Source organism: Sus scrofa, chromosome 5 (genome assembly GCF_054392235.1).
Source record: "Sus scrofa isolate SSC_HxYL_T2T_F1_AM1 chromosome 5, Sscrofa_HxYL_maternal_Yorkshire_Landrace_v2.0, whole genome shotgun sequence".
Lineage (NCBI taxonomy): Eukaryota > Metazoa > Chordata > Mammalia > Artiodactyla > Suidae > Sus > Sus scrofa.
This window is the reverse complement of record NC_139387.1, coordinates 73,887,792-73,907,304: the sequence shown is the minus strand read 5'-3', so window position 1 is coordinate 73,907,304 and position 19,513 is coordinate 73,887,792. Positions and strand designations below refer to the sequence as shown.

General features: G+C 60.7%; 2 protein-coding genes across 9 annotated transcripts in view; one reads left to right on the top strand and one right to left on the bottom strand.

Moving 5' to 3' along the window:
• TSPAN9 (tetraspanin 9) overlaps window positions 1-9,343 on the top strand; it is a 192,594-nt gene extending 183,251 nt beyond the window's left edge. For 3 of the 4 annotated variants that reach the window (XM_005664070.4, XM_085024864.1, XM_013997827.3), the window contains 6 exons: window positions 1,754-1,945; window positions 2,307-2,381; window positions 3,406-3,507; window positions 4,188-4,319; window positions 4,666-4,749; window positions 6,046-9,343. In XM_005664070.4, the coding sequence (XP_005664127.1) occupies window positions 1,754-1,945; window positions 2,307-2,381; window positions 3,406-3,507; window positions 4,188-4,319; window positions 4,666-4,749; window positions 6,046-6,117 (657 nt within the window). In that variant the 3' untranslated portion in view covers window positions 6,118-9,343. 4 annotated transcript variants of the gene reach the window in all.
• Window positions 9,344-11,165: 1,822 nt separating this feature from the next.
• TSPAN11 (tetraspanin 11) overlaps window positions 11,166-19,513 on the bottom strand; it is a 58,557-nt gene continuing 50,209 nt past the window's right edge. For 2 of the 5 annotated variants that reach the window (XM_021092452.2, XM_021092453.2), the window contains 3 exons: window positions 19,055-19,213; window positions 18,639-18,725; window positions 13,196-13,406 (listed from right to left, as the gene is read on the bottom strand). In XM_021092452.2, coding sequence (XP_020948111.1) covers window positions 13,347-13,406; window positions 18,639-18,725; window positions 19,055-19,213 — 306 coding nt within the window. In that variant the 3' untranslated portion in view covers window positions 13,196-13,346. Of the gene's footprint in view, window positions 11,281-11,524; window positions 12,707-13,195; window positions 13,407-18,370; window positions 18,458-18,638; window positions 18,726-19,054; window positions 19,214-19,513 lie in introns of those variants that run through there. The other 3 variants (XR_014803941.1, XM_084956934.1, XM_084956933.1) reach the window with 3 other exon arrangements.

The window sequence follows — 19,513 nt, the reverse complement described above, 5'->3', positions numbered from 1 at the left end:
CTGCATAGCCACCCGCTGGAGATCCCTCCGGCCCCTCCTGGTCACCTGGTGGCCTCCTGCTTGCTCTCCCACCTTCCCCTTTGCCCTCCGATGGCCTGTTCCCTGCACAACAGCCAGAGCGATCACAGATCATGTCCCCTGTCCTGCTCTCTGGCTTCCCATCCTGAGAACAACATCATTTTCTTTCCCGTTGCCTGTGAGGTCTCACCCGCTGGTCCCCGCCACTGTCACCTCCGGCCCCCACCGCTGGCCAGGTTCGCCTCCACCCCAGGGCATTTGCACTTGCCATTTCCTCTAGAACATCCTCCCCACTTATTTAAGTGGCTCACTTCCCCTCTGCCAGGTCCTTCCTCAAAGGACCCTTCCTCTCCACCTCCACCCTTCCTCCCCGCCTTCCTGAGAGGCCTTCCCCCACCACCCTGCCCTCAGTTACTTTCTGATTTCTTCTCATCCTTACTTATTTTTCTTCATAGCTCCTGAAATCACGTTGTGTGTTTGCCTGTGCGATGTCTCTGTCCCCTGCACAAATCCCGTCTTCCTGAGAGCAGGTCTTTGCCAGCGCTTTGGCCACTGTCTCTGCCCCTCTCCCCCACTTCCCAGAGCAAGGCCTGGCTCTACCAAGCAGGTGATCAGTGTGGTTTGTGGTCCAAAAGAGAGAGGATGTGCCATCCCCTTGGCATCCCCTGCCGTCCTTCCCGCCCTCTGCCCGCTCGCGGCTGCCTGGCCTGCGATCCCACGTCTGCTCTCCAGAGTGGGGGCGGCTTGACAGCAGGGATGGGCCTGGATCCTGGGGGCCATAGCACGGCACCAGCTCAAGAAGGGGATCCCTGAGGCTGACGCCTGGCCCTGGCCACCCTCCTCACAGGCTTTCTTTCTCTTAAATTGTGTCTAACCGCGCCCTCCCTGCCCCAGTCCACATGCTGAAGGGCCCGCCCATGCTGTTTGGCCACAGTGCTTATGCTGCTCTTACCGCCCTCCCACCCTGCCCAGCAGAGGCCCTGGGAAGGCAGGTCTTGAACACACTGTGTCTGTAGGTGTTCAGTTAATGAGGTTGACTGATCGATTGGCTCCTGGGAGCCAGTGGAGGGAGTGGGAAGTGTCAGCTTGTGGAACCCTGCAGGCCAGGGAGCCTGAACGGCAGCCTCTGGAGGTTGGGGGTGGACATCGCAGCCCCGGGGTGGAGGAGAGCCGGTACTGGCTGCTGGCTCGCCGGATGGATGGTGGGGTCCATGTTGGACCCACGGCCCATACATGGGCCAGCCCCTCAGCCAGGCCGGGGAGCTCTTTCCTGTTTCCATCTCTGCGAAATTTGTTCTTCAGACTCTGAGGAGCTGGGCTCCGAGATTTCTCTCCCAATGCAGAGACTAGCCCTTAGCTGCTTCTGTGACCACCATGTGCCCCCTCCCCGCCCCCTTCCTGAGCACCAGGCCCTCCTCTGCCCTGAAGGACAACCATAACTGCATGTGTGCATCTAGGACCTTCTGCCCTTGTTACATGCGTTTCCCGTGTCGTATCTAATTTGTCCTCATTGAAGTGACCTTACGAGGTTATGAAGCTGGTGTCATCCCATTTGCCAGGTGGGAAGACTGAGACCCGGTGAGCCTGGGGGTTTGTGCAGGTCACACCACTGATGTGACTGGCCTGGTTCTACCCTGTGTCTCATGGTTGGGGATCTGGGGGGCTGACATGCATTCTTTCGAGATCCATGGAGACCAGAGCAGTGCCGGTCTAACGGGCTTTCCTTTCTCTCCAGCTCTGTGGCTGTGGGCTGCTTGGAGTGGGCATTTGGCTCTCCGTGTCCCAAGGCAACTTTGCCACCTTCTCCCCCAGCTTCCCCTCGCTGTCTGCAGCCAACCTCGTCATCGCCATAGGCACCATCGTCATGGTGACGGGCTTCCTGGGCTGCCTGGGGGCCATCAAGGAGAACAGGTGCCTCCTCCTCAGTGTAAGTTGGACCCCAGCCCCGTCCCTCTGACCTCTGAACTCTGGATTGCTCTGCATTTGAGCCAAGGAGCCCACTGGGGGCCCAGCCTGAGGCCGGGGAAGTTGCCTGTAGAATGTTCCTGGCCTTACCACGCCCCTCTTCCTCATGATCAGCTGTCCATGCCCTCCGTGCCCATCCCACTCCCTGATTGACCGTGGCCTTTCTCACCCTCCCTCCCCATCTGGGATTCCCCAGGAGTGGGTGGCCTCTCCCACACCTGGGAAGCCCTGTCTGGGTGCTTCCTGTCCCGCGCAGTCCTATTTGCACCCATCTCTGGCCATGACCTCTACCACGTGCGCACTCCTGGACCTTCTCTTTCCAGTTTTTCATCGTCCTGTTGATCATCCTCCTGGCGGAGCTGATCTTAATTATCCTCTTCTTTGTCTACATGGACAAGGTGAGCCTTCGGGGGAGGGCGTATGGCGTTTCCTCACCCTTAGGGTTGGGTCAGAGAAGCCGGAGGAAAAGCGCTGACAGGTCATACCTGCGAGGAAAGAAGAGCTAAGAAAGGCCCAGAGGAACGGCTTTGGTGGTGGCAGCATGGGGAGCTCATTACCTTACAAGGTCCTAGGAAGTGGATCCTCTAATTACTCAGAGATGCCATGGGCTGTACCTGTGGCAGGGAGCTCCCTGTCCCTGGGAGTATTTAAGCATAGTTGTGCTGCCCACTTGGAGAAGGGGTGCACAGCTCACTGGGTGGGCCGTGTGATTGGAGCGTATCCCATTGGTAACTTGGGGAACTTGGGGAACTTTCCAGGTGACCTGTGACGAGGGCTCACAGTGGAGGGGGGCCGTGCTGGGGGCTCAGCCAGCTCTTCCGGTGCATTACACCCGGAGCCCTGTAATGACTCGCCCCTTGGGCTCCTGAAGGATGGCTCAGGCCACACGGAAGGGGAGAGTTGCTCTTAGGATGAGGAACAATTGTTCTTTTGCATGTATGAAAGGGAGGCCATAACAATATCGAGAGATCCGTCTGGGCCGGCCCTGTTCTTAGCTCTTTGTAGGAATCCTTTTCTTTGATTCTCACAACAATCCCAGAGGTGGCTGTTATTTTGCAGCACTACAGGCAAGGCAGAGGTGGGCGGGGGGAGTTACTTACTAGAAAGGGGTGCACTGATCTCTGACTGGCTGATGTGCACCCTGGCACCCCAGCTATGAGGCCATGGGGGACGTGCTGTGGGCCGGATGTCCTGTGTGCCCGGTCCTGGGGCCAGGGATACTGAGGCGCTGGGCTTGTCTCTGCCTCTGGGTGCTCAGCTCTCCTGGGGTCCCCGGCCCCAACAGACCACCCCACTGGGTCAACAGGACCTCCCCTGCCTGGAAGAGCTGTGGGCCGCAGTCCTAGGTCACCCAGACGAATCGGGGAGAGGAGTGGCCTCCCTCCGCCCCCCCATCGAGCTGAATGTGCCCTCACCTGGCAGGTGAACGAGAATGCCAGGAAGGACCTCAAGGAAGGTCTGCTGCTGTACAACTCGGAGAACAACGTGGGGCTTAAGAACGCCTGGAACATCATCCAGGCCGAGGTGAGGTCGGGGCTCGGCCGCTGCGCTCAGATGGCATGGCCGGGGAGGTGGGCGGGCCTGGGCCTTAGACTCTCCCTGGGCACTAGGCTGGGCACTGTGTTTTCCGGATCGGACACTGTGCCGTGGGCAGCTGCAGAGGGGCAAGCAGGGCCTGGGTGTGGACGGGCTGGAGGGCGCCATGGGGCACAGGGGCTGGGAAGGAAGGATGATCCAGAGGGCACACCACCCCCACCGTTCCCTTCTGAGGCTTTGGCCCAAATGACTGAATTTATTTTAGCCACAGGTTTGCCTCCCTAGTCGTGACTTAGGCAGGGCGGCTCTGCTGCTAAGAGGAAACGAGTCAGAGCAGCCCCCTGTGTAGCCCTGGGGAGGGGCAACAGCCAGCTCGGGATGACCCACAAAGAGGTGGGGCTGGCGGGTGAGCAGAGGGCTGAGCGCCCTGCCTGCGCCCAGCTCTGGGGGCAGAGGAGAGCAGGCAGCACTGCCTTCTCCCCATTCAGCCTCCAGGAAGGAGCCACTGCTCCCTCCCCTGAGGACCCTACTGAGGCCCAAAGAAGGGGCAAGAAGGCTGAACTGCAGGCGGCTGCTCCCGTGGAGTGGGGTGGGGTGGTGGGGAAGGTGGGAGGGGGACGCTGGGCCTGGTCCGTCTGACCCTGCCCCTCGCCACCCCCGACACACAGATGCACTGCTGTGGCGTTACCGACTATACAGACTGGTACCCCGTGCTGGGGGAGAACACGGTTCCTGACCGCTGTTGCATGGAGAACTCCCAGGGCTGCGGCCGCAACAGCACCACCCCGCTTTGGAAGACGGTGAGGCTGGAGCCCCTTCCCAGGAGCCCGTGTGGTGGACAGTCTGGGGCGGGTGGTGCTGAACACCAAGGCGGTGGCTTAACATGGGCTGGGTGGGGGGCACATCCGACTGAAGCCAAAAGGCAGGTGGGAAATGGAGTCAGAGATTGGGGTGGAATGGGGTCTGCGGCTGTGCAGGGGTGGGTCTTGTGGGTGGACCCCCCCAGGGGGAAGGGCTCAGAGGCGGGAGGCCCGGGGCTGGGGTCCAGGAGAGGCAGGGGGCAGGAGCAGCGACGATGAGGTGGGGGCTGGCCAGGAGGGGCCCACGGTCACACCAGCGCCTGAACCTGTGTTCCTTGCTCCCCAGGGCTGCTACGAAAAGGTGAAGATGTGGTTTGACGACAATAAGCACGTGCTTGGCACGGTGGGCATGTGCATCCTGATCATGCAGGTGAGAGGCCGCCAGCCTGGCTGCAGCCCAGCGGGACTGGGCTCAGGGCGGGGCTGGAGCCCCAGGGGCATGACTGACCGGGCGTTGGAGCGCACACTGCCCCAGTCCTGCTGTGTCGTTGTTGCGCCCTCTGAACCTTGGGCCTGTGCTGGCCTCGCATGAAGCCCCCTACAGCACAGGGACAGTGACCTTGCACCTGAACTGAATGACACCTGGGTCCTCAGGCATCAGCTGTGGGCACAGGCCCGGCCTCCGGAGCGTCTCTCTGACCCAGCTCCTGAGATATGTGTGTCCTGGCACGTGGCTCGGCTTCTATACCTTTATTTCCACACCTGTATGGCGGGCACGATCATCAGACACTTAGCATTAACTCAGTCTAATTCCTGTGACATAGGCCAGAGGAGACACTCAGGAAGGGCTGGCTGCCGTTAGCCGTGCCTTGAGGGCAGCTGGTGATGGAGAGGGACTCGGAGGGGACCCCTGGCTCCCTCCTGGAGGCAGAGGCCCGTGTAGCTGAGAGCAGGAGTCCCCGCCTTTCTGGGGCAGCATTTCTGGGCTCGCTCCTTGCCCACTTGTGTTGAACTCGGACCCCTGGTGAGCACCTGACCTCTTGGAGCACCTGCCCCCGCCGTCAGCTGTCAGTCCGTGGGAAGAGGGGTATCCTGCACGAGGTCCTCCCTCCTCCTTGAACTCTCGGGCCTGCGGGCCGAGCACGTCTGTTCATCTAAGAGTGTTAGAGTGGCCGTCACTACGCAGAGCCGGGGCCGGATGGGCACCTCTATCTCCAAAGCCACACGCAGACCTTGAGTGTTGAGAGCCACTGGGGCAGTGTCCCCGGCCACCTGCTCCGGGGCCCCTGACAGTCCCCAGAGGCCACAGGCTGGCTTCCCAAGCCTCCTGCTCTGCTCGAAATCAGGGACTGAAGGAGCACAGATGTGTGTGGACACCCCCTAATGCAGTGGCGGTGAGATGTGCCTGCTGGGCCAGGCACCATGCTATCTATGTGCCCCAGGACCCCCGAATGTGACTTGGTGGATTGTCAGTGGCCTGCTGCCCCCGATTCCCCAGCTCCTCATCAGCTGCTGTTTAGGGTCAGGCCGTGTCCTCGCCACCCAGCTCTGAAATAGCAGGTGTCTGGGCCATGGTGACGCCCCACACAGGCAGCTTGGAGCGGCCGAGCGCCCCGTGTGCAGCCTCCTCCTGTCTTGCGTCGTCTTCATTTCAACATGAGGTGCTGCCCCACGTGCTCTGGGTGCCCCATGGCTCCCATCTAAGGCCCCTTCCCGTGTCTTTCAGATCCTGGGCATGGCCTTCTCCATGACCCTCTTCCAGCACATCCACCGGACTGGGAAAAAGTACGACGCCTGAGCGGGCTGGCCGCGCGCCCCGGCCCACGCGGACACTGTGCCAGGGAGGAAGACTTCAGCTGTGTGTCGCCTGCCCACACCCTGCAGACTGCTGACCTCTGCGCCCACCTCCCGGGTCCGCCTCTCGCCACCTGCCTGGGCCTTCTTGGTGGGCGGAGGCCGGGGAGGAGGAGGCGCGGAGACCTTGGGGTGCCCGGGCATCCAGATTCCTGCATCTGTGTATTTGCCAAAGAAGACAGGGTGGGCGGGGGGCATGCTCTGGGAGCCCCCGGCACTGATGCGTTACTGCCCTGCCCTTCCTCAGCTGACACTTTTTCCCCTCGTGGGGGGCGCAGTGTTGCCTCCTGGTGGAGAGACTGCCCAGCGGAGAGGGGTGCGCTGGCGGGGGTGGGGCTGAGCGCCTCCCGCCAGGCCCCTGGGAGCGTCTCGCCCAGGCTTTTTATACCTTAACAGTGTAACTTTTTTATTTTATTTTACTCTGATTACGATTATTCAGGAATACGCTCTCTCAGATAAGTTTAGGGTTAGCTTTCTGATTCATAACTTTTTACTGCGTTGATTTCTGTAATGGTTTGATTTTCTTTCTGAGGGTGGGGATGGGTGGGGACAGAGGACGTCCGTCCGGTTTCCATCGGGACAGACCACTGCACACACTCAGGAGGCTCTCGCCAGGGTGCACTGAGCGGCGGGGAGGGAAGCCTGGGAGAGAAGCCTGGGAGAGGGAGGTGAGATGGAGGCACGGGGGTGGGGGGCAGTATGGGGAGTGGCCGGCGCGAGAGGCCAGGGCAGGGGTCCTCTCGGGCTGGGGGTACTTTGCTGGGAATGAGGCCAAGTGGTCATGGGTCCTTGTGTGTCATTGATGAGCAGTTCTTTTTCCCTATTTCTTCCCTCCTGGCCTCTGGCAGCCGGGAGGCTCCCCTTCCACCCCTGCGGGCATTCCCGCCACAGGTTCTGCAAACCGGTTACTTTCACAGACATTCCTGCTAGAAACTCTGGGACAAATACCTCTTTAGTTCAGATGCTGCTCACTCTCTCACGTTGCTTCTGGAAGGGGAAGCAGTCCTTCCGCAGAACTGCTCAGACAGTGACAGGGGACCCACGGCCCCAGAGACGGGAGGGGAGGGTGCCACTGGGCTGCTGACTCCCTGCTGGGGGAGAGGGAGGTCCATCTGGGTCCTGGGACCCTCCTCTCCCTCCTGGAGCTCATTGAGGCTAGGGTGGCAGGCAATCATGAGCTCGGTGACCTTGAGGGAAAAAACAGAAACCCAAGAGCAGTGAGATGCGACTCTCCAGTAGCCCCAGGACAAGGCGGTCTGAGTCAGGGCCTGGAGATGGCCGGGGTAGGGGGGCACTCGGCTGCAGCAAGGTGCCCACACCAAGGCTTATACTGGTCTAAGAAAGTTGTGCAGTTTAAAAAAAAGAAAAAAAGGCCAATAATCCATGGGGCTGATCTTGGAAACAACGTTCCCCACCAGCTAGCACTTCCCCACCCAGGCCTGTCTGGGCACTGCCTTTGTCCTGCACCATCTGGCTGGGTGCCTTGCTCTCCCGCAGGGTCTGTGTCTCCTCTCCACCTCTACCTGCCTGTTCCAGGAGCCAGGACCTGGCCACCCAGCCAGCACCCCCGCCCCCTGTGTACTGTCTGAAGTAGGAGACAGGCGGGACCAGGTGTACAGACCTGGTGTGTCCAGGAGCCTTACTTTCAGGTAGTGGGGAGCAGAGTGGGGTGGTCTCGGTCTTAGGGAGAGTAAAGACCACCTCCTGAGACAGGAGTGGGGTGCTGATGGGAAGCCTGTGGGCAGGGCTTTGGGTGCTCATGCCCACCCCCCGCACCCCCCGTGGCCCTGTCTTCCTGGGAGGGAGCTTCTGCCATCTCCCGGGAGCCCAGACCTGCAGAGCCCAGAGCAGATAAATCGCCACAGCACCATGAAGGACCCTGGGCAAACAAGCCTTCAGGTGGCACAGGGGATGGCATTATAATGAGTTGGGGCCGGGGGGTTGTGTTTATGCCTATCAATGCAATTTTTAATTTTTGTGAAAACGAACAGTAAAAGCCCAGCCCCTCCCAGCCCTAGGGAGGGCGTAAGGCCTCCCTGGTGTCTTGTGTTTCTGGAGCTTTAGGGGGGCCGTGTGGCCCTGGGGCCCTCTCCTGTCTCCCTCCTCCTGCCAGCCCCTGCCTCATCTGTCTGTCCACAGAGCCCTGTCCAAAGGTCCCCAAACTGCCTTCCTGCCCGACCCTGTACTTGGTGTTTTGGTTATTTGGCCGAATCCACACTGGACAGCAGGGTCCATGCATGGAGCGGGGGGGCTCTCTGAGCCCCTTGCCTGCTGTGTAGAGCGGTCCCCACCCCCACAGAAGGCATCCTATGACGTCGGTGATGCGGCCCAACACCTTCTCAGTTTCTCCCAACTGTGATCCCACGGGCAGAATGATGGGAGTGAGTCCCCTCCCTGGTGCACCGCCCCCCCCCCCCCACAAGGTCAGTGTTAGTTCAGTGATGCAGGCAGGCCACAGAGTTGGCCCCCAAGCCAAGGTTCTGCAGCCTTCAGGGGCGTGTCTGCCTCCACGGCCTTTCTCTGCAGCCACCTCGCAGGGGATGTGATCGAGCAGCACTGAGCTGCCCTTGGGGGCAACACCGGTGCCCACGACCGCCGCCCCGCTGGGGGAGTGCTGCCCCTCCCTGGCAGTGTGGGCTTGCATGGTGGCCTCTCACTCTGAAAGGGGTGCTGACTCACTCCAGCCCCTCACTCAGGAGTTCTGGTTTGACGCTGACCCCCTTGCTTTGGTGGCCAAAGAGTGGTCCAGGTGGATGGGAAGGACGTCCTTGTTTCTCCGGCCCCTGCCCACCCGCTGGTGGAGGTGCTAACAGCAGGGACCCGGCAAGGACGGGAGCTGGGGACGGGTGCCTGGGGTCCACTCCGCCCCTCGGCCCTTCAGAGCCGCCTCTTGTGCTCCTGTCCTCCCATCCCCCTCTGCCGCTGTGGGGCTGAGGTCTGGGGCGCATCCTGGCTTCCCTCCCTGACCAGGCCCTGGGGGTGGGGGTGGGGGCACAGCGGGGGGCTGGTGCCCACACCCTGCCTGCCTGGGGGGGCACATGTGCTGGTTTCAGTGCACTTTTCTGCTTGTGATGCCGTCTCTGTGCGCCTCCTTCATCCTGGTCCCAGCTTTATGGAACGCCATGTTTTTAGCATGTTTTTAAATAAAAATTGATAACGTGTCAAAAGCACAAGGAGCCTGTCTCTCTGCGGTGTTTGTGTCCACTGGGCTTCGACTGAGACTTTTCACGGGGTGCTTGGTGGGAGGACTAGCCTGCCTGTCCACCCACGGCCCACAGCAGGACCCAGGCTACAGATCTGCTGGGCGGGGAGGCCTCTCTGGGCGCCTGAGCAACCCGCATGCCCCCTCTGGCCTCGTGAGCAGATGCGGGCTTGGTCAGGGGCCTGTCCAAGTGGCCTGAGCCTGCCACATGGGAGGCCAGCTCCCATCTCGGTGCCTGTCACCTGCCATAGACGTCCAGTCGAGTGTGTGTGGAAGGGCCTGGGAACAAGCCACCCCGCCCCCACTGTGGGGCAGGGCTTTCAGATTTAGGTATGGCCTCTCCCCTCTCTCTGCATCATTCCCAGGGTTCGTGTGTCTGGTGTCTGTCTCACGAGGAGACCTTAGGGTGTGACCTGGCCTGGGCCACACCTTCAGAGGGTGGCTCTGGAACAGCCTCGAGAGGGCGCAGGGGCGCCCTGTCAGCCTTAGGTGGTTGGCAGGGAGGGAGGAGGCCTTGGAGCCACGAGAGCCCTGATCCAGTGGCAGGTGGCAGCAGGAGGCCCCCAGCTTCCTCGACTGGGGTTCTGGTTTATGGGTTTTCCTCTGCTGTCATTGTCACGGTGACGAGGAGCAGGAGAGAGGTGGGTGGATGGGCCGGGCGGGAAGGAAGGCGTACAGCGTGGGGCTTCCCGAACCCCTCCACGTGCGGCGGTCCGCACCCCCATCAGGGGAGGCTGGGCTGGCATGAATCGTCCTGAGCGCCCGCCTTTGGGGTCCCGTCCTGTGGCTGATGTGTCCTGAAGCCCCCAGGGATTTGCTGGGGACCGAGGAGACTGAGGTGAGCCTCTCAAAGGTCCAGCCGGAGCGGGATCTCCGAGAACCTCATGAGGAGAGTTGCAGGGAGCTTGGGGCTGTGACGCTCCGTCATCCACTGAAGACCAACCAAGTCATAGGAAGGTGGGTGGGGCCACTCCCTGTCCTTCCAGCCCCACCCTGGCCCTGCCTGTGGGCGCCCCACCGGCTGCCTGCGCACCCTGTGCAGTCTGCGCCTGGGGCAGAGGGTAGTTCCCAGGGCAGCACAGTGCCCCGGCTGCGCTGTGAGCTCCAGGCACCTGTCTGGGAACTGAGCCGGGAGAGGCAAGTGCCCTGGCTGGGCAGGGGTCATGGCCTGTGAGCCAGCGGCAGAGTCTGAACTTGAAGCCAAGAGCAGTGGGAGCCCGCTGGGTGGTCTGAAGCCCATGTGACCATGGGACCGGCTCAGTGCTGTCCTTGAGCGCCACCCGCTGGCTGCAGTGTGAGAATGAAGGGGGGCGCCAGTAGGATGGGGGGAAGGACAGATTTGAGGGACCCTCGGGAAGACTGACAAGATTTGGTGATGGGCCAGATCTGCTGGGGGGAAGGAGCCCCCAGCACATACCCCCCGCGCAAGCCCCTCGCCCAGACAGGTAGAACTAGACAAGGACTGTGAGGGCCTTGCGGGCTGTGCCCTCCCATCCAGGAGGTGGGCAGAGACCTGCAGGGGTAACTAAATCTCTCCTTCTATTGGCATGGAGCTTCCCAGCTGGCAACGTGCCTCATGTGCTGCTTTAGCTCCCTCCTGACCACAGCTGTGTCCTCAGCGTTGGCTGAGCCTGAGCTTCTGCCCGTGGAGGTATGTGTCTGGGTGGAAAGAGCCGAGGTTTGGGAGCTGGAGGCCTGGGCTCAGCTCCTGCTCTGTGTGGGGTATCTGTGTGAGCGCTGGGTGACCCCTGAACTTGGTTTTGTCATCTGCAAAATGAGGATAATACCTGTTTTCTAGATATGCTATGAGGTTTAAATAAAAACATGCAGCTAAACACAGTCAGCTCTTTCCTGGAAGAGTAGATGCTTGGCAAGAAACTGGTCAAACCTGGAATCTTGGGAGCCCTGGAAGTAGAGGTGGAACCCCAAATTAGAGCGTCCCCCTGGCTGAAGACTGGGGAGAGTGATCTGGATTGGGGAGCTGGTGTATGTGGAGTGGGGAGTGAGCTCGGGAGATGCGTGGGCCTGGTAGGGCCCCCTCCCCCACCCCCGCCTATTCTGCTCTGCTGGCTCCAAGAGCAGCATTCAATAATCCACAGAAGTTAGAGAGCAGTCGGATTAAATGAATGGCATTTTGGACACAAAAATATTGACATTGCAACGGTTCCTTCTTAAGGCATCAGCAGGCAAAGACTGGGAGGGTATTGATTTAACCAGCTCGTTTTTGCTGAGTTTAACGACAGCCGTGGAGATGGACCATAGTGTCTCCTTACGCTCACACAAGGAATGACAACACCTCACATCACCGAACCGGGTTCTCAGAACCAAGCTGTCTCTGGCAGCTCCCCTTCATTATCCTCAATAGTCCCCTGACTCCTACCTGCTGCCTGAGCCCCTCCAACAGGTGTGCAGGGCTCTGGGGCCAGGGGATGGTTTAGCCCAACCTTCACACCAGTGACCCCAGGGCCCTCTCCAACAGCCCCCTGAGAATTGCAAGACAGGGAGGCAATGGCCCAGGGGGCCTGGTCCTCCCTCCGTGCCTGAGTCACCCCTGTTCTGAGGGTGCGTGGTCTCGGTACAGCTGGGACTGTGCTGGGGATGGCGGTGACGGTGAACGGAGACGAAAACACTCACCACCTTGGACTGGCCTGGGTCAAGAAACGAGGCCAGCATCAGCATCATAAGGGTGGGAAGTAGAAAGATGGGAATCCCAGCCTGGGGAGATGGGAGGCTGGCATGGGGCTCTCTGCCCACTTGTAAGGGTCCTGTAGAGAGGCCCCGTAGCTGTCTTATGAGTCGACACGTGTTGTTTGACAACTGCCAGCATCATGCTCGGTATCTATTAGGGGGCTTTTATTTTGGCCGTGCCGGAGGCATGTGGAAGTTCCTGGGCCAGGGATCGAACCCATGCCACAGCAGGGACCTGAGCCATAGCACGACAATGCTGGACCTTAACCCACTGAGCCACAAGAGAACTCTTCTAGCAGGGCTTTCTTTCTGCTCTCCCTCAATATTTGAGAAAATCCTTCCTGAAAATGTCAATTCAGAGATGCAAGAGAGAAGCTGAGGAAGGGGCTATATTCAGTCTGGGAAGCAGAGCGGGGCCCTGGCGGGCTGTTTGGTGGTGGCCCAGCGGTCCAGGAGTGTGGGCCCACAAAAAGGGAGGTTCAGGGCAGAGCACCCTTCCGCTCAGGGCTGCACCTTCTCAGCAGCGTCAGCTTTGCAGGTCTGGGATCTGGTTTCATCAGGAAGGGTTTTGCTCTCACCCCCATGAAGAGTTGATGATGGTTTCAAACACCTGGCCTTCCTGAGCATCAGGCCAGACAGAGACCTTGAGGGGCAGATGGCGGGAGACAGGGCTTGGGGCCATAGTCTCCCAGGGGACCTCTGTGGGGGGCACCTGCGCCCTGCCCTGGGGGCTCCACCCCCCTCGCCCCCGCCCAAGCGCTCCTAGCTGCCTCACCTCCCAGGCCCTGCAGGAAGGAACCTGGCCATCCCTCCTCCAGCTGAGAAGGTGTGGGCTGGGGAAAGGGTTGTGTCTTCTGGGGATGGAGCCAACTCTAACTGCCCACCATGCGTTTCCCGGGTGGGAGGAGCACAGCCGCAGAGGCATGAGGACGGATGCTTAGCGCCGGTTGGGGGCGGGGGTCCCTGGCCAAGGGGTCAAAGTTTCCAGCGCTTTGTTCTAGGTTCTGGAGCTGGTAGGGGCAGCCCCGATTCCCAGCCTCAGGCCTGGGGCTAGGGTCTCAGGGCAGGATCCGTCCCCTCCCTAGGGATCACTCAGAATTGGAGGGAGGGGACCAAGGGTCCCTGGCCTGGGTGGGAGCTGCAGGGGCCGTGGTCTAGGCACTTGGTGGGTCCGAAGGGGCTGGGAACAGAGTGGGGGGAGTTTCTAGGCTGATGCTGATCCCTCAGGACTGGCCAGTGGGATTTGGGCACCTGAACTTTTGAGGGGCCGTCGTGGCTGGCCATTAGTAAAAGTGCAGCTGGAGCCTCCGGTGCAAGCAGCAGGTGAGAATCATGCCGCAGATCTGCCAGGGGAGAGAGCAGAGGTCAGAGAAATCAGGGCCCACCAGCGTGCTGCTGCCGACAGCGCCCTGGCGCTCGGCTTCCCACACCCGAGTGCCCTCTGCGGGCAAGGTCAAGGGCAGATTCTCACTCAAGAGGTCTGGGGAGGGGCCTGAGATTCTGCATTGCTAACAGGCTCCCAGGTGATGCTGGGGGGAGCTGGTGGAGACGCACTTTGAGAACTGTTAGCAGTATTTCTCACGCTTTAATGGGCAGCGGTCACCTGGGGCCCTTGTTAGCCGCAGATCACAGTTCTGTGGCCTGGGTGAGGACCTGCACTTCTCACCAGCTTCCCATCCACACGGCCTGTCTGTGGTCCCAGATCTCCAGAAATGGCCCGATTGTTATTTTTTTGTTTTTTTAGGGCCACACATGCGGCATATGGAAGTTCCCCGGCTTGGAGGTGAAACAGAGTTGCAGTGGCTGGCCTGCACCACAGCCACAGCAATGTAGGATCCGAGCCGCATCAGTGACCTATGCCATAGCTTGCAGTAAGGTTGGATCCTTAACCCATTGAGTGAGGCCAGGGATTGAATCTGCGTCCTCATGGACACTAGGTTGGGTTCTGAACCTGCTGCACCACAAGGGGAACTCCCAGAGACGCCAATTTAATTAGAGCCCCTGCGGTGACGTTTGTACTCTCTTGTTGTCCGAAGCAGCTTTGCTCTAGGTCTGGCTGCCCTTCAGACGCCAGAGTGAAACCGGGGCCCAGCGTCTGACCTCTGGCTGATGTGTGGGAGGGAGTGTGAGGTCTGAGAGGCGCACCCCGAACTGTCCCAGCTCATCCTGTAAATCAGCCCCGGGGCGCGGCCCCAGCCCCCCACTGGGGAGCCCGCCAGCCCCTGGGTCGCCTCCCATGTCACGCGTGGATCACAGAGGACAAGGGCTTTACTCCCCAACTTGCTCCGCCTGTCCATCTCCTCGCTCCCATCCAAGGACGCAGTCAGGAGGAGGTGAGGTCGGACAAGCCAGCCAGGACGCGATGGCGATCCTGGTAAAGATGGTGCCACTGGCCCCTGCCCACCCCCGCCCCTGTGCTGTGGACCCGGGCTGAGGGGGGTTCCCCAACACAGGAGATGATATCCCATCTTCCCCCGTGGCTGCTGCTGACCTGCCCTGGCCGGGGCACTTCTGGATGCCCAACGGGGAGGGCTGATGAGGACTCAGGGGTGGCAGGCACATGTCTCTCTTTGCGAGGCTCCAGGAATAGTGGGCAAGGGCTGTGTGTCCCCCTTCCTCCCTCCCCTCTGTCCCCATGCCGGTGGTTCACCCCCTGGGAACGTAGCTTCTGCTTTCCCAGACTTGGTGAGCAGCTCTCACCCACCTCCAGGACACAGAGCCACAAGCGGAAAGGCAGCTTAAGAGGTGATGGTGTCTCCCACCAGCTTTAGGGGGGTGGCTGTCGCAGCCTTGCCACCCAGATGTCCAGCAGGCCCTCTGCCCTGTCCCCACCTCATGATTTGCTGACTTGTCCTGTGGGATCATCTGGATCTTTCTGATCCTCACTAAAGGGGAGGCCAGACGGGAACAGCTGGGCCAGGGCAAACTCGAGGCCGCATCTCCTCCAGGAGGACCTGGGGCTGAGCGCCCAGCACGGGCACTCTGTACATGACGTGTGTCCCCAGGGGAGACACAGCGAGGTGGACATCAATGCGTCTCTGCACACACACACACACACACACACACACACACACACACACACCCCACTGATGCATGCAGAGGGCCAAGGATGTGCTCTTCGTGTGCACATGTGCATGCACACACACATATGCACATGCATGCATGCACACACTACCCCATGCACGCAGATGGGGTGTAAGGACCAACTCTCCAGTCCCTGAGTGGGCACCAGTGTCCCCTTTCTGACAGAGGGCACAGATGACTGTGAGCAGAGAGCACGCAGGACAAGGAGCTGCAGGAGCAGGAGGGGCAGGGGGTGGGCCCAGCCTGCATGGGGCACTGTGTGTGGGGCTCTCTCCTGGCAGCCTGCCTGGAGGCAGTGTCTGCCACACGCAGGGCTTTTTAACAGACAGGCTGGTAGGCTTTTAGCCTCTTGTGAGGTTTTTGGGCCAGTACCTGGCTGTCATCGGGAGTATTGAGCAAGGGCCAGGGAGGTCCAGGAAGCCATCCCCAGTATGACCTTCCTGTTCCCCCTTTGATGACCTGCAGATCCCAATCTCACTGCCTTGGGAGTTTTCTGGGCTCACGTTTCCATCCTACGATGTGGGAGTGTCGGGGTAGCAGCGGGAATGGGTTCGCTTCTACTTGGGGCTGTGTGACCTTGGGCTCAGTGACATCCCTCTCTGAGCCTCGAGTGCCCCTCTATCAATAGAAAAACCTCCAGTCTGTTCACTGGTCCACAGCCTTCCTGTTGAAATTCTTTGAAAACCAGAATAACCAACACCAGGGCACCAGCCCCTCCTGTACCCTGAGCCTGTGAGAGGCTGCCCAGGGCCCTGAGGATAAAGCCTCGCCACCATCCCGCACCCCTGCCCCAGGGCTTGGCAGATGCAGTTCTCTCGCCCTGGCACTCGCTCCCCCTTTTGCTTCTTCCTGTCAAACGCCTTCAATGCTTTATTATATACCGCCTCCTCCAGGAAGCCTTCTCTGACGGCCCATGATGGTTAAGGCCTCCTATATGCTTCCCCAAATCCCAGGGCTCACCCTACAGCTCATGTGACTCCTATGTTCTGTCTCCTCCCCTCGAGTGAGAGCCCCTGGGAGAGGGGACCTTCTCCTGCCCACTGGTGTGGTCCAGAACTGGGCAGGGTGCTTGCACACAGATGCTCCTCTTGCAAAGCTGACAGAGCGCTCGCCCTTCCCCACCTTCTGCCCAGAGGCTCCGGGAGGCCAGTCCCTTCTTGCATCCCGGCCAGCCAGCCCACCACCGTCTCTGTAGGCAGACCCCTGCCTGGTCCACGAGGCCGGGAGGCAGCATGCGATGTCTGGCTGGACTCACGTTTGCTATACTCCTAGCGTTTCCTGCCTGGTCTACAGGGTCACTCATGGAATATCTACCTAACGTCCCAGGAAGCTGCAGCACCTCCATCTCTCTGAGCCAGGAATCTTCCTGGAGAATTCAGAGCCAGAAGCTTCCTGAGGGCGGTCATGTCAGGCTATACTTGACTTTTGCCTCCATCAGAGGAGCTCAGGCTTCACTCTGAATAAACTGGGCTCCCGAGTGAGATTTCCACTGATGAGAGAACGCTGCTGCTTCAAAAGGGCTTGAGGCCATCTGACTCCTCCTCCATTTTACAGGTAAGGACACCGAGCCTTGGGAGTGACAGGGCTCCCTGAGATGGTGCAGGGCGCCTCCAACTCGGTGGCAGTTTCAGTGTCAGCCGGCAGGGGGCGCTAGAGCCCGAGGCTTGGCCGCCATAGCGGAATAGATGGAATGGATGAAGGCCAGGGATGGGCCCTGGTGGTGGCCTGGTGACGCTCTCTGGGGGACGGAGCAGTTCTGCGGTGTGCAGAGGAAAACAAGTCGCTCTCAGTGGTGTGTGTGTGTGTGTGTGTGTGTGTGTGGCTGGAGGGTACCCTGCCTGGACCTGGCCTCCTCGGCGTTACTCCTATGACCTCAGGCTCAGGGGCCGGCCCACTCCTGCCCTTGGTTTTGCTGCCCTTGGCTTCAGGCCAGAGGTCAGGAGGGAAAGGGGAGTGCGGTCCAGGTCCAGTAGGTGTCCGCAGAGCAGGCCCCCAGCACCCGAGGTCAGCAGCAGTGTGTGGGAGGCTCGGGGGAGCAGGGGCTGAAGCACCGAGCATCCTTCCCCGGTCCCACTGGCCACTCCCTGAGTCAGCGCCAGGGCAGAGGGCCTGCCTGGGCGGGTGCGAGGGGGCCGTGTGAGTGCCCCCAGGCTCGCTGTGCATGCACGTGGGTTGGGGTGAAGGGGGCTGCTGGTCCGGCTGGGAAACAGCTAGGTCTTTTGAGTGACACTGTGCCCACGTGGGAATGATAAAGTGGTGGTGGGCACCATTCACGGAACACTTGCTATCTACTTGGCAGCGGGCACGTGAGCTGCTTGTCCACTACCCACCCTTCTGGTCACCAAGCTGGGAACAATCAGCCCCATTTTACAAGTGAGGACCTGAAGCTCAGGGATGAAGTTACCAGCCCTAGGTTGCCTGGGCCCCACAGAGCAGGGCCCTCTGCCCGTGGGCTGGGCTGAGGCTGGGTCCCCCAGGGTGAACAGATGGAGGTGAGCTGGCAGCAGGGGGATCCTATGCAGGGAGCCCTACTCCCGCCAGCCAGCTGCTGAGGCCACTCGGAGCCACCAGGGCCCCCTTCCCCTGAGACGGGCGCTGCCAGCGCATCGCCTGCAGCCTCTCCTACCTGCTTACACCTTGCATGGCTGGGAAGCGATCTGCGTACTGCGGATGAAGGCTGAGGGGCGGGGAAGTGATGGCTCCAGTTGCACAGGAGCAGAGGCAGGATTGGACTGGGTCCTCGGTGCCTGGCCCCTGCTCTGACTCTTTCTCTACTGGGCTTATGACACCGAGATGGGGAGGGGAGGGGCGGGGTGGGGATTTGGAGCTGCTCTGGAGCCCTCTGGACTACAGCAGCCGTGCTGGGCGAGGGGGCATGCAGGACCCTCGCTCCCTGCATCTGCCTGGCCTTCCTGAGTCCTCCCACTCCCCTCAACTGGACTCCTAGGTGGTGGCTGGAGGAGGGTGTGGACTGGTGAGCGGGAGTAAAGGGCATGGCTCATCCTCAGCACAGAGACGGGGTGCACACGTGCGTCTCACACACACAGGGATGAGAACGTGTTCATGCACAAACACACACACACTTGCACAGCACAGCTACACACATACATGCATCCAGCCCCAACCACGTACACCCAGGTGCATGCAGACATGGCCACGGCCCCACGTGGACCACAGTAGGCTGTGCACACCCCCGCGTGCACACACAGGGTGCAGCACATACCTGAGCCCACACTCTCACTCCTCCCAGGGCTCTGTCCTTACAAGCTCAAGGTGGCCCCCAGGCCCCAGGTATTTTCCTTGACGTGTTCTGGGGAAGAGAGTGACCTGTGACTCACCTTTGGCTGCAGATGGAAGAGGAGGGGAGGTGGGGGAGGAGAGGGTGGGCAGGGTGTGGGTGGGTGGTAGGGGCGTGATCCGAGATCTTAGCCGGTGCGAGAGGGGTTGGGAGCTCCAGACAAGTCCCTCCCTGAACCCCCGCTCCAACTCACCTGCAGGCAGGCCACCCCGATGCCCACCGCCCCCATGAGCAGCAGGTGGTCAGCCAGGAACTGCTCCAGCTTGGTGATGCAGCCGCCCTGTAAGGGACAGAGGCAGGTCACACACACCTGGATGGGGAGGGAGGGCTGCCCGGGGTGCTGCATCCACCCGGGGCCGGGTCCAGCCGTTCCAGTGCCCGCAAGCTTAACACAGGGGCAGTGCCATGATGTCCCAGAATCTCCTTGGAGCAGCTGCCATCCCCAGGCTTTGTCCCCTTGAATGTCCACTGCTGTCCACTGACCAGCGAGAAAGTGTGATCTCCAGCTGGGAAGCCCCCCGCCCCCACCCATCTGCCGAGCCTTCCCTGGATCCAGGCTTCAGATGCGGGCTTGGACCCCTGCCTGCCCATGTGGGACGGGGTGCTTACCTCCACCTTGTAGATGTTGGAGGGGTGCACCCGCTGGCCACAGCGTGCCACCACCGTCTTGCAGCAGCTGTCGGGCACCCGGCGGCCCTCAGCCTCGGGAGACAGGATGTACGTGCTGTGCTGCCAGTCGGCCGAGCTGTTGCTCCCGCAGCACTTGAACTGGGGCGAGAAGCAGAGGCTGAAGGTGAGGAGCCGGCCTGGGGCCCCTCCACCCCCTTGGTGACCGGCCCGCAGGACAGTCCTCAGATCCTAACCCGATCCCTACTGGCTGTCCGAGATTTTTCCCTGGCACTCTTTTCTTTTTTATCTTTCTGCCTTTTCTAGGGCCGCTCCCATGGCATATGGAGGTTCCCAGGCTAGGGGTCTAATCAGAGCTACAGCTGCCGGCCTACACCACAGCCACAGCAATGCGGGATCCAAGCCGGGTCTGTGACCCACATCACAGCTCACGGCAAGCCG